At 36.5% G+C, this 13,652-nt stretch overlaps 1 protein-coding gene across 1 annotated transcript in view; it reads left to right on the plus strand.

Moving 5' to 3' along the window:
- Positions 1-13,652, plus strand: part of AK7 (adenylate kinase 7) — a 29,592-nt gene that overhangs the window by 9,362 nt on the left and 6,578 nt on the right. Inside the window, exons 8-15 of the mRNA XM_066551814.1 lie at positions 422-512; positions 3,212-3,289; positions 4,010-4,159; positions 5,586-5,714; positions 6,010-6,166; positions 8,780-8,908; positions 9,919-9,993; positions 10,669-10,866. Of these exons, the coding sequence (XP_066407911.1) occupies positions 422-512; positions 3,212-3,289; positions 4,010-4,159; positions 5,586-5,714; positions 6,010-6,166; positions 8,780-8,908; positions 9,919-9,993; positions 10,669-10,866 (1,007 nt within the window). The remainder of the gene's footprint in view (positions 1-421; positions 513-3,211; positions 3,290-4,009; positions 4,160-5,585; positions 5,715-6,009; positions 6,167-8,779; positions 8,909-9,918; positions 9,994-10,668; positions 10,867-13,652) is intronic.

The following is a 13,652-nucleotide window of genomic DNA, read 5'->3' on the forward strand; positions in this document are numbered from 1 at the left end:
TAAGGTCACTTTGGGCCCTTTTAACTGAGTCAAACAGAGCCTTCACTTTAGAAGTAGATGTGCTTTCTGGAATCCTTATCTGACTGTTGCACTGTGCTTTGCTTTTAATAAATAACGAGTTATACTCAGTCTAGAGTGTGATACCAGTTAACTGGTGCAGAACTGGGAATGAATTGTGGACTCTACAGCAGACTAAGACAACATCTTTCACAGATAGAGCTTTTTATTCCTTTAACTTCCTTCCAAATAAAATGTGTAGCTGTTCTTCTTTATTAAGTGAAATATGTATGAAAATGTCATGCTCTGAAATGTTCTGCAAGAATTTGCAGACTCTTGGTACTGTTTCATGAACTGCCTTTAACAAGAAAAGCCCTGGATGCTTCTCCAAGTGCCAGCCCCAGCTGTACTTGCTATATTTCAGAGTGTTGCAAAATGTAGCAGAACACAAGCCAGACTTCCAGTATGTACTTGGAGTAGATGCATCGATGCACACACTTGGAGAATTAGTTAAGGTAAGAGAGTTGATAAAAGCGTATTTGAATTTCTTTGTTTTTGTTTTTTTAGTATATCTGTATGTAAGGTTTTAAAACTATGTGTTTTACCGAAGTAGACATTCCTAGGTCTTCCTGAATTATCCTGAGTAGTAAATTACATGGAAGATTACTTTGAAAACCTCTAAGACTTCTGTCCTTTAAACAAAACGGTTTACTTGATCTTGCAGAACTAATTTTTGCAGTATTATCATTAACTTTAATAAAAATTTTACCTAAGTAAGTTATGGAAAATTGTTATGGGATTCACAGAACTGTGATTAGATAATGAGTCTTTACCATGTGTTTCCCTTCATGTTGTGGAAGATATCTTGTTTTTCCAAGAGTTATGAAATTAACTCTAGAAGTAGTCTGGATGACATTACTAAACAATACACTGTGATAGTGAGAGTCAGCTCATAGGACACTTGCTCATGTAGATTGAGCAAATGTTACATAAGGCCCTTTTCTTGTTGTTGTTGTATCAAAGAGAGTTTAAAGAAACAGGGAGCTCACTAGAAGATGAAACCTGTGCTTTAGTCGAGGGAGCCATCCCAAGGAGAGTGGTTAGTGTCCTTTCATAAGTAGGAGGTTGTTTAGAAATGTCAAATAGAGGACAGGGGTAAGTGGACTGTTCTTGGGGACAGGAAGTTGCCAGTGGAGAGGGTGCTACAGAGACTTGTCTTGGCAGGGAGTGTACCAGCCCAGGGGAAGACTGGAAAGGTGCATGGGAAAGAAACACCTCGAGAGTTCTAGTTAAAACTAGCCAAATATTAGAAGAGAGTTTGGAACGAGTATCACATATGCCTTTTCCATGCTTATCTTCACTGGGTGTCCACTAAGTGACATCATTGAAACCAGAATGCTGGATTATTAGATTTGATGTTGTTATGGTCCAGTTTAAACCCAGAAGAGCAAAGAAAACTAAGTCTCTGTGTAAAAAATGGAAAGAACTTTGCAGGTTCAAAATATATCCCAAAAACATGATTAAAAGCAAATGAGGTTAGGTGTTGGTGGCAAAAATTTGATATATTTTATTTAATAGTAAAAGAGGCAAAGAGGAAGGGAAGGAGCTAGGTGGAAGCATATCACCTATCTGAGGGTCCCAATGACATCTCGTTGCTCCCCTCCATCTGGACTTCTTCTGGTGGGCCACCACACAGAAGATTACAGAATCCAGTGGGGTTAATGCAGGCTTTGGGCAGGGGGGAACACCCACATGTCCCCTTTGCAGGGGCCAGTTTGACACTGTCCCTTGCAACACTGTGGGTCTGTTGCATCATGCTGCAGTGCTCTGCTGCGGGGTCTGGGGACCCCTTTGGGAGGTCTTTGATGGGCCATGACAGCCCTTCTGCTGTGGATTAGCTTTTCCCAGGTGAAGGGCCCCTCAGCTGAACGGTCTGCACTGCGGAGGATAGGTGGTCTCTGCCTCTCCCCAGAGGCTTTGTCGCTACACACCCAAAAAGTCTCCTCCCCCCGCCACACCTTTAGGTGCGAGGGTCTGTGAGCAGCCTGGCAGCTGATAGCCCTGGGGCTGGGTCACAGCTCGGACCGTGTTAGGCTTGTGCTCCTTTTTCCGCAGCCCTAAATTGTTACTTAATCTTATCTTCATCAGCGAGCAGTCCGCGGCCTCAGTCGGAGCCCCCACTCAGGGTGTGGTAGTCTTCGCCCGCAGCCTTTGTAAAACAGTTTTTGCTATAATAGGCAAAAGTCCTTCATGAGAATGTTTAAGTCATAAACTATAGTATTTCCGTCTTCGACAATGGTCTATATAAACGCTCATGACTTTATGGAACGTAGTGTGATTTAAATCTATTCTAAAGGGCTGTAGGAGTAACTAACAAATTCTGTCTAATGATGAAATGCAAATGATATGTGGAGAGTTATCAGTGGCATCTGAAAACCCTTCCCAATTGTTAATGGAATTAAATACCTCAGGAACCTGAAGTGAGAGTGCTGGGAAAATAAATATTTCCAAATACATCTGAAGCAGTAGGGATTTATTAATATATTTAAGAGCTTTATAAAAATTTCTGTGGTTTTAGGCTGTTTTATTTATTTTTTTAATTGCAGGTACTAAGGAAATGTTACTTAGCAATCAAAAGCTATTCAATACTAACATTAAAGTTAATATATTGTTCTTAGATCTATTTCAATCAGTATCCTGATTTTCAAGGTTCAAATGTATTGTTCTTTGTTGTTCTTCTATTATTTCTAGAGTCCCATATTGTTGTTATTAGATTTCTAAAGTCCATACCTCTTTGATGTATTCTCATGGCTGCAGATCTTCACTGCCTCCTTCTTCTGCATGTTGTTCTCTCTCAGGTCAGGACGCCTCCAAGGCTCTCCCTGACTGGCTATCCCGCCCCCTTTTATCCCAGTCATCTTCATTGGTTACAGCTGCAGCCCAATTAAGGACATCACAGCTGCAGCCCATCAAGGGCAACTGGGACCTCTGGGGCAAAGCCTCTATACACATATTCAAATACATTTCCTCTACTACAGTTCTTAGATCTATTTCAAATCAGTATCCTAATTTTCCAGGTACAGTGTAACATAAAATTTACAGCACATCTTTTATCCACAGAAATCCTGTTCATTTTTTTCCTAAGAATCTGATTTCTTAAGTCGTTCTGATGTGGCTTTTTCTTTATTTGTTTCTTTGTTTGTTTTTCTTACAGTGTATCAGTAAAAATATTGGACCAGGAAAAACTGAGAGGGTTCCTAAAGAAAATGCATTCCTGAGCAAAGAGCTAACAGTTAGTGATTTTCTTTCTTTTATTTCTTCAGGAAAGTATTTAAACTTAAAAGTATGATATAATGAAATATATAATTTCTTTTTTTCTTTATTTCACCAGAAAAATTTAGCCCCAAAATATGCCTAAAAAATATTTAAGTGAGTTTGAATTTGGAAAATAAATAAAGTAAAATCTAGCCATCATAAAACACAGAATTTTGAAGAGTTACAGCCTGATTTAAAAAATATAACACTGAAGCTCTGATGTCACTGTTCCCCTGAGCATATGGGAGCGCTCTAACAAAACATACACAAAATAATAAAAATCTAAAAAAGGTTTATAATGCAGTGCTACTAAGGCTGATGAACACAGAATACATAAATTACGTTGTATTCATCTATTTATCTGGAAGAAAGTGTTCATAGGAGAAATAAGACAGTTTTAAGATGGCACTTGATAAATTTATAAAAGTGGGGATTCCTTGCAATTACATGAAAACTTTTCATTGTAGTGAAAATTGTTTAGTGTTGCTGTTCTAATTTGAGAACACTCAAATACAATCATACATTGAAAATTAATATTTTTAAAAAGCTTAAATATCTGGGGTTTTTTGTATGTAAACCTTCTTTCCCAATGCTTTAATTCTTTCTATTCTCCCCATCCATTCTAGTCTCTTGCTCCAGCTGTTCTTTTAACATGCATAGCTTAAGTCTGTAAATAAATGTAGCTTTGTTCCCCCAGCAAATGCAACTGGATATGTTGTTTGTGAACCTGCGAATGGAATCTCTTTATCTGAAAGAGAATTTCAACATTAACTGGTTTGCTGAGACAGGACTGGTAGATAACATTGCTCAAGTCGTCATGGAATACAAGCAAGCTCGAGGATTACTGGTAATGCTTTGGTATAGTATTTTAAACTGTTCTTCTCTCTTTATCCCCAATAGAAATGGTTACATAAACACAAGTCATAAATTAATTAAGTAAAAATACATAGAAGATGGATATAGATGCAAAATAAGTGAACATAAAAACTTAAAATTAAATTGAAGATTTAAATAAGAGGCTCTTTTTTTTGCCTCTTTAAATAAGAGGCAAAAGAAAAAAAAAAGAAGACTGAGTTTTATTTTCTTTGTGCCTAAAACTGAAATTCTGTAAATGCAAATCAGCTTAATGATGGAAAGCTGCTATTCTGAAGCTAGTTTCTTTATGCAGTATATGGTACTCTTGGTATATTTTGCCTTGGGAATATAATAAGTGTATCTTTTATTTAAACTTTTTTTATAATAGTCAATAGTTAATAATTTTGTGTCCTTTATATATTCAGTGAGTGTGGATATTCCAGTGCAATATAGCCTTCCTTTTACCCTGCTCTGTAGTGTAATTTACTGGGCAACTTCACTATTTCCTATGTTAGCTTGATATTTAGAACTTCTGTATTCAGATGTATGGGTTACTGAAAGGTGCAGAAAAATGCCTGTTTATATCCAAGTATCAATAAAGCTGTTTAGCATGTCTGTATCTGGTTCAAACTTTGAATAAGAGTTCAGGACATGTAAAAAAGATGAAGATACTATTGTTAAAAGTTATTTATTGAAAGTCCTTTCATAGTTCTGAAAGAATTATCAGATCTGTGTTTGGGTTAAACCATTGCATCACAGAACAAATGCATCTAACTAAAAAAAACAGTACATACCAGGTAGCAAGGAGAAGGAAGGCTAGCTAGACTGTCTCTGTCACTACTCTATTGCAGAGTTTGTACTGCCAGATTTATTAAATTAAGATAGGCATTTAATTAGGTATGATTATGAGTTTATTGCATAACATATTTAGAAGTGTATACTGGGATCCTAATTGCACTTATGCATCCTCAGGCTAGGTAGGCTGAAATGAGACATCACTTAAGATTGTGATGAATCTGGAATTTTTGAAGTCAAAATAATAATTTTGATGACAGTAACTCTATCTCAACTGGAAAGTAGAGACATTCCAAAATTCACTGCATTCTATCTGTGGGATTGTGTCATCTCTTTGGATTATTCAAACATTAACTAACCACAACAAATTGGTCTGTATGTCTACTAAATAGAAGCATGCTTTTTCTCCAACAGTAAATTTCATCATTTAAGTAACTATGTTACTTGAGACCTATGGGTGATAGAGAAGATATTCAACAAGAAATAAATAAATAAAACAAAAATATCCTTTTAGTTTTAAGTACAATTGCTATTTCCTATTAGTCATATTAAAAATATTGTTGCTTTTACATAAAAGCATCTGTGCTGTTTGAATAATGTTATATCTTTATCCTTTTTTCCAGCCTCTCAAAATTTGCATTCATGGTCCTCCTGGGTCTGGCAAATCTACCATTGCTAAGGAGCTCTGCAAACACTACAAGCTACATTATGTTAGGACAAATGATGTGATTTCTGAAAAAATTGCAGATCTGGTGTGTTACTGTTTTCAAATATTCCTGTTATTTTAATTTCTCAGATTTTAAGATATGTGGCAGCATTTAAAAATTACTTATAATCCCATTATTTGAGAATGGAAATATCTTTTAACATACTGATCATCTCTGGCAGTTGCACTGAAATCTTTTTAGAGACTGGAAGTTGCTCAGTAACTCACTGTTCATGAATACACATGAAAGGAATTATTTTTTTCTTTTATTACATCTGTGTATAAAGTAAATTTGGTTATGGAATTTCTGAGCCAACTCATATTTCTGTTCTCGTCATCAGGAGCAAATTGTGGCTAAAGAACCTGTCAGGGTGGAAAGAGAAGTAGAAGGAGAAGAAGAAGATCTTGTAGAGGAGGAGGAAGAGGAGGAGGGTGAAAATGTAGAAGAAGCAAAAGAATTCTTAGATGCAATAAAAGAAAACATGCAGCAAAATAAAGGTAGGAAATACAAAGTATGATGGTGGGATTCAGGTAGCTAGTGCAACCCTATGCAAATGGAAATCAGGAAATAAATTTGTGTTCTAGACTTTTAGTTCCTATCAAAATCAAGAATCAGCTGGACAAGGGAGAGGAAATACAATGAAGGGTTTATGAGTTGAGATAAAGACAGGGAGAGATCACAAATAGTGTACAGGGCAAAACAGACCTGACTTGGACAAATTACTTAAATGTATTGCCAATCAAAATCAGAGAACCCACCCCTACCTTCTCTCCTGAATTTAACTTTATTAATGCTTCTCTGCTTCCTCCCACCAGCAGCACAGGGAGATGGAGAATAAGGGTTTGGCCAGTTCATCACATGGTTCTGCTGCTGCTTCCTCCTCAGGGAGAGGAGTCTTTTCCCTGCTCCACTGTGGGGTCCCTCACACAGCAGACAGCCCTCCACAAACTTCTCCAGTGTGAGTCCTTCCCATGGACCACAGCTTTTATGAACTGCTCCATTGTGGTTCCTTTCCACAGGATGCAGTCCTTCAGGCCCAGGCTGCTCCATTGTGGTCCCTTCCACAGGATGCAGTCCTTCAGGCCCAGGCTGCTCCATTGTGGTCCCTTCCACAGGATGCAGTCCTTCAGGCCCAGGCTGCTCCAGTGTGGTCCCTTCTACAGGATGCAGTCCTTCAGGCTGCTCCAGTGTGGTCCCTTCCACAGGATGCAGTCCTTCAGGCTGCTCCAGTGTGGTCCCTTCCACAGGATGCAGTCCTTCAGGCTGCTCCATTGTGGTCCCTTCCACAGGATGCAGTCCTTCAGGCTGCTCCATTGTGGTCCCTTCCACAGGATGCAGTCCTTCAGGCTGCTCCAGCTCGGGTCCCCCAGGTGGTCCCAAGTCAGGCACCAAACCTGCTCCTCTCTCCATGGGTCTGCAGGTCCTGCCAGGAGCCTGCTCCAGTGGGGGCTTCCCATGGGGTCACAGCTTTCTTTTGGACATCCACCTACTCCTGAGTGGGCCTCTCCATGGGCTGTAGGTGGATGTCAGCTCTCCCCTGAACCTCCATGGGCTGCATGGTGACAGCCTGCTCACCATGGGCTGCACCACAGCCTGCAGGTGGATCTTTGCTTTGGCACCTGAAGCATCTCCTCCCCTAGTTCTGCACTGACCTGGGTGTCTGCAGAGATGTTTCTCTCACAGATTCTCACTTCTTTCTTCCCTGGCCACATTTTATTTCTGCACAATGACTTTTTCCCTACATAGATATTTGGTCACAGAGGCGTTGCTACCATCCCTGATTGGCTTAAATTTGGTCAGCAGCAGATCCATCTTGGAGCCATCTGGCATTGGCTCTGTCGGACATGGGGGAAGCTTCTACCAGCTTCTCAGAAAAGCCACTTCTGTAAGTCCCCTGGCTAACAAAACCTGTCCACAGAAACCCAATCCAACAATACACCTTGTATATTAAAAGTGACATATTTTTTAAATATTTTGGTCCCTCTTTAATCATTACACTTTCATCTTTCTACTTCAGAATTTTTTAATAATGTCATGTTTTCTTCTCAGAGCAGAGAGCATAAATTTCTATAACATAAAGTAAAAAGCTGGTGAAATATACCTTTGTCAAACTTACAAAAATAAAAGTAGTTTAGTAAAAACAAGTGCACGCTAAAATGAAATTGTGGGGGTTATTAAGAACCTCATACATCATTAAAAAGTAAATACTGCTTACAGAAGCCTGGAAAGAATTTGTAAAAGATTGAAAAAAGGTTCCTTGCTGAAAAATATTAGTTACCATTTATATATTAATAATGCCATGTAGTTTTGGTCTAAGTGTTTAACATTTTCCATGTGGTATAAAGTGATCCCCCTTAAAAATGTGATCCCTTGCTAAGGGTTTAGCTGATTTAGATCTTGTGTATCTGCAAAGAAATTAACTTCTTACACACCTGGAAACATCAGTAATGAGACTGGTGGCAGCATCTGTTCTGCATGCTTTGATGTGTTGTTTAAAATAACAATGTCTTTCAAAATAGTTACATACTTTTATGATTAGAATGATTTATAAATATCTAAGACTTTTAATAGTCAAAGCAAAATAAAGTAAGAAACAAAAGGACAAAATTTCAGGTCAAACTTGACTTTCCTCCTATGTATTTTCTTGACAACGTAGGACAGGTAAATAAACTAATTCATATCACAACTTGTCTGAAAATGAAACTTGAAGAACCTACCTCATGTCTTTTATGGAAGACTATCTTTAAGTCTTATTGTAAAATGAAAATAGAAAATTATTGCTTTCTCGTGACTTTTTTTCTCTAAGTACTTCTTTACTGCCTCTATTAAAATCTGATTGTAGCATTCAAAATAAAACTAACTTCATGTTTAGATCATTAAGGACTAATGTTTATATCCTTGTAAACACAAAGGTAATTTTATTTTATATCTACATTTTAATATTCCATAGATTGCTGACAATGCATAATATACAAATAGTAACTCAAAATATTTAACTTTTTAGGGTCTAAGTAGAAGAAAAATTTATTAAAATGCATTAAATGTTAGTAAAATAATTTCAGATCTCTTGTTTCTATAAACTAGGCACCTATTAACCTTCTTTGTCTTAGGCAGTCTAGGTGATGAGTATATCATGAAAATTATGAAGGACAAGCTCATGTCCATGCCTTGTAGGAATCAGGGATATGTTTTAGATGGGTTCCCAGAGACCTATGAAGAGGCAATGGATCTTTTTAGAGGTGTGTACTGCTTGATTTGGTTTTCTTGCTGCTTTTGTTTTTATTGCTGCTGATGTTGTCATTATCATTATTGTTCTCAGAGCCATAATACTTGAGTGCATCAGCACTGTAATGACTGCAGTGCAAGATACAAAACTAAGTTTTGTGATGTGTGATTATTAGAATGTAAGAAGGACTGTAATGCACCTTATTTAATTTATGCACAAGATAATTTTTAGACTATTTTTCCTGGTAATGTAAAAAGTAAATGCTCAAGCATAGAGGATGCTCTCTTGTCCAGCTCCACTTAAGCAAGCTCTATAGAATAATTTCTTCATAATGTTTAAGAGCTACTGAATGAGGGGATCCAGCCAGTGCACCAGTACATATTTTGTGAGCCAAATTACAGTGTATTTATTAGGTGAGCTACTGTAGATACACACATTTCAAATTGTGAGCAAGCACTGTCCATACATTGAGACCAAGAATCATCTTCATGTTTAAATTACAACTGAGGTTTGAAGGTACAGAAAAACAGTCTTGTTCAGCTTAGTATGCTTTCTGCAAATGGTCATGCTCAGCTGGTACTCTACAGGCAGTTTTACTGACTATTCATAAAAGCAGACCCTTAGTAGCAAAAACCATTTTAACAGAGTTGTAAAATATTTTTACTCATTGTTCTGAGCCTTGTCTCTATTTTTTTGCAGAATAATTTATTGGGCAGTAGGAGAGGCCAAAGATAAGACAGCAGTTTTAAGACTGGACATATTTAAAAATTGTCTGTGCATGTAGATACATCTGTGGTGTAGGCAAACAAATACTAGTGTCCTAAGGTACAATTCTGGGGTGCCTGGCAACATGAATTACTTACTGAATTCTCTAAACTGGTGTTAAGGTTAGATTAATTTCCAGTTATTATTATAATTTGGATATTGGCAAACCTGTGTTTTACTTGGCACATTTTTAGCAAATAAAGTGATATTGTTGCTTCAAATGAAAATGTCAATTATTTCTTACTTTTGTTTTAATAGAAGAGGATGAAGGAGAAGAAGAAGAGGAACAAGCAGTGGGCAAAATGCCTAAATTTAATCAAATAATCATACCTGGTAAGTTCAATAGATTTCTTTTTAAATAAACTGAGTAGTTTTATTTTCTAATTAAATAAACTGATGAAAAGTTGCTGCCACCAACAAGAAGTCTAAAATATCACTCCATCTGTCCCTGTTTAATTTCACTTTAAAAAAAATCTATTTCATGTAATGCTGCTGCCCTCATATTTAAAAGTGAACAGTTAATCATAGAATCATTTAGGTTGTAAAAGACTACTAAGAGCATCAAGTCAAACCCTAAATCCAGTACTTCCAAGTCTACCACTAAACCATGTCCTTTAGTGTCACATCTCCTTATCTCTCAAATACCTCTAGGGATGGTGACTCAATCACCTCAATCGCCTCTCCAGACAGCCTGTTCCAATCATTGGCCACCTTTTTGTTAAAGAAGTTTTCCTTAATAAAAAGGAAGGGTTTGGTTCAGTTTCTGGGTTGTTTGTTTGTTTGTGGGTTTTTTTGTGAAAATGCCACCAACTGTTGGCTGATAACAACAGTAGTGGCTGTCTTGTTGTGATTACAGCAGCTTAATGGAATAAAAATGTAATGCATTGGTTATGCTGAGAATTAAAATAGAGTGGATTTAATCTATGTAGAAATTGCTTTATCCTGCTGGTTTTGCTTGATTCCTTTGGAAATTTTGTATATATTCAAAAAATATGTTCTTCTTCACAGAATTTATTTTTTCTTTGATTGCATCTGATGAATTCCTTATAAACAGAATAATACAACTTTCAGAGAGTGAAGTTGCTGGAACTCATTATACTGAGGAACAGTTCCTGGAAACACTGAAACGCTTCCGCAAGATAAATACTGATGATGTGACTGTTCTCAACTATTTTGATGAACTTGAAATACATCCTCAGTTTATTGGTAAGGAATAATAAAATTAGTAGATATAATATGAATAAAAATTTTTTGTTCTTACAAATTTAACACTTGCAAAAATCAAATAGTAAGTATCCATATATAAATAATATTTTTATTAACATTGCAGAATACATATACAACAAGCATTTAATGATATACCTGCCTGCAAAAATGTTCTTTTACTGTTAACCTTTTTGTAAAATTTGGGATGTTAGTTGTTCATTTTTGTAATCTTAATTATTAAAATAATTTCGTGACTTAGGTTACAGATCTCTGTACTGGCATCCTTTCAGATAGGTGTAAGAGTACGTTTTCATGGACATAAACACTATGGTTCCTTATATTTTTTTTCTTTAGATTTATCCTCTGATGCTATTGTTGTCCTCAAAAATTGGATTTGTTACCTGGTGGGCCACAAGCTAATAATTACACCCTGAAGAGAGGCATTGATTGTTTATTTCAGAGTTGTACTAACTTCTGTGCTTGGTGGTACTCCACAAACACTCCTACTATCAAAACTTGTCACTATTTATACATTTTACCAAACAAAGGGATTAGTGTTTATTGGCTAAATATTACATAGTTCTCTTATTAATTAGTATTCTATCTTTTATTGGATAATTGTTCTCTTGCTGCCCATGCTCAGTGTTACTCTTCTTTTGGGTCAGTGGGTTTTTTGTGTTGGTGGTCCTTGAATACGGTTGTGATTTCCTCACTGCTGGCATTAACTTTCACCCAGCTGGAGCTGATTTCAGCACAATTTCTCAGTTGGCTTTATTAGTTTCTTCCTTGGCAGTTCTGCCAGATGTCCTTATGGCTTGTAAATGTTGTACTCTTTGTGTCCTCTATCAGTGGTATATCCTTCTTCCCCAGCTTTGTTAATGGCCCATTGGTCTGAGATCACTGAGTCTTGTTCAGGCCTACACCTTAAGAAGGTAATTCAATGAACCAGTAATTTGTTTTTGTAATACCTTGACATCATTTAGGGCTTGCTGTCTGTTTCATGGGTTAAATCTTCCTTCTCATTGATCAAGCTTGAAAGTATGCAAAGATTAAACCTCAAAGTACATAATTTCTTTTAAAAAATTTTACATTTTCCACATTTTGCAATACCATGACAATATGTGGGTAATCTGTAAATTAAGAAGCATTTAAGAAAATTACTAGAAATCAAAAGTGTAAGGCTGAGACTGAATCTGTTTTGCACTATACCTGTATGTGAGAAAATTTGTCTTCCCTACATACTATCTAGAAAATTGTGATCACTGGGAAATCTTGAGAAGATAACTATAATCTGATTTTTCATGCCAGCGAGATTAGAGTGATAGCATTCTAAAGAAATGTGGGTTTTAAGGGGGAGAGGAAAGGAAACAAAGATTAAGGGAGAGACCTCTGCAACTAAAATCAAACTGCTGATATTTTGAATGACTATTTGAGATGAATTATGAAAAGTTAATTGTTCAACCCCCTAGTCACAACTGATTTTCCAAGATTTTTATTTCTTGTCACTCGTGGAGATTATTTTGAAAATAATAGGATATAAGTGTTGTTAGGAAGTGTAGAAGTGGGAAAAAATAGTGAGTTAGTGTAATTATTTTAGAACTGAGGAAATTCTACTGTGAAAAGTAAATGTATGAAATGGTAAATATTAAGGTCTGGCATCACCAATTGGTCATATTCTCAGCTTATACACTTCTAGATATGCAAGTAGAGGCACTGTCAAAGAATTATGCCTCAAGATTATTCTTCAGCTGTAGCCCATTCCAAATACAGAAACTCAGTTGCCTACTGATTTTAGTTATTGCAGTATCACAACTGTGATGTTCCAGATGGTTTTCACGTTGGGTGTATAGCATTGATTCTCATGTTCAAATGAGCATCATCCTCATGTCCTGTTTGTCTCAGAAGTGTCTCCTTACCCATGTTCACATTCCTGGTTGTTACCCATGGAAGCATGCAGGTGTGTTGCTTCTGCTGTAAAATGGTAGGAACAGATTACAAAGATAACTCAGCCATTAACCCCTCCATTCTAGTCGATGTTCCAGCTGGATTTTCAGATGCATAGAATTAAGTAGCAATGGATTTTATCAGAGACCAAACTGCTTGCTCAGTTATATTCCGAAGAAGAGGTTAAAAATTGTGCCTGTGATTTGTTAAATAATGTTTCAAAATATTAAAAGTTTTCTTCCACCTTAAATTTTAAAAAATTGTAGCATATGGTTTTATGTATAATTTTTATGATTATTATTTTTTTCTGAGTCTGAAATATGATTAGTACAAAGGAGTGGGCTTCAAGATTCTGGAAACTCAACTTTGCTTTGATGACTCACTATATGAAGACTGCAAGTTGGTTATCTTGTGTCTTATTTTTCTCATTTGCAAGCTGGGAATGGTGACAGGCATGTCAGATCTTATACAAAAAGGTATATTAAGGCTACAACAGCAATCCTTTTGAAGACCTTAATTTCTGAACTCCTTTCCTCTCAGCTAGCATCAGTGCTAACTTCATTTCTCATTTAAATGGCATTAGTTTTTGAGGATAAATGTAGTTAATTCTGATTGCCGTAAAATGAACATTGTACTCTTCTGTAGCCATCCAAGAAAAATTGCAGTCTTTGAGACCTCAAATTCAACATTGAAACCAATATTAGCAATACTTTAAATGACAAGAAAAGTGATTTTCATTGTAATTTGTATATCCACGTGCAGCTAAAATTGTAGGAATGATGGGCTGCTTGCCATAGCAAATGCATTGCTTTAGTTTGGAATACTTCAGGAATGTAATTCCT

This window comes from Molothrus aeneus, chromosome 6 (genome assembly GCF_037042795.1).
Source record: "Molothrus aeneus isolate 106 chromosome 6, BPBGC_Maene_1.0, whole genome shotgun sequence".
Classification (NCBI taxonomy): Eukaryota; Metazoa; Chordata; class Aves; order Passeriformes; family Icteridae; genus Molothrus; species Molothrus aeneus.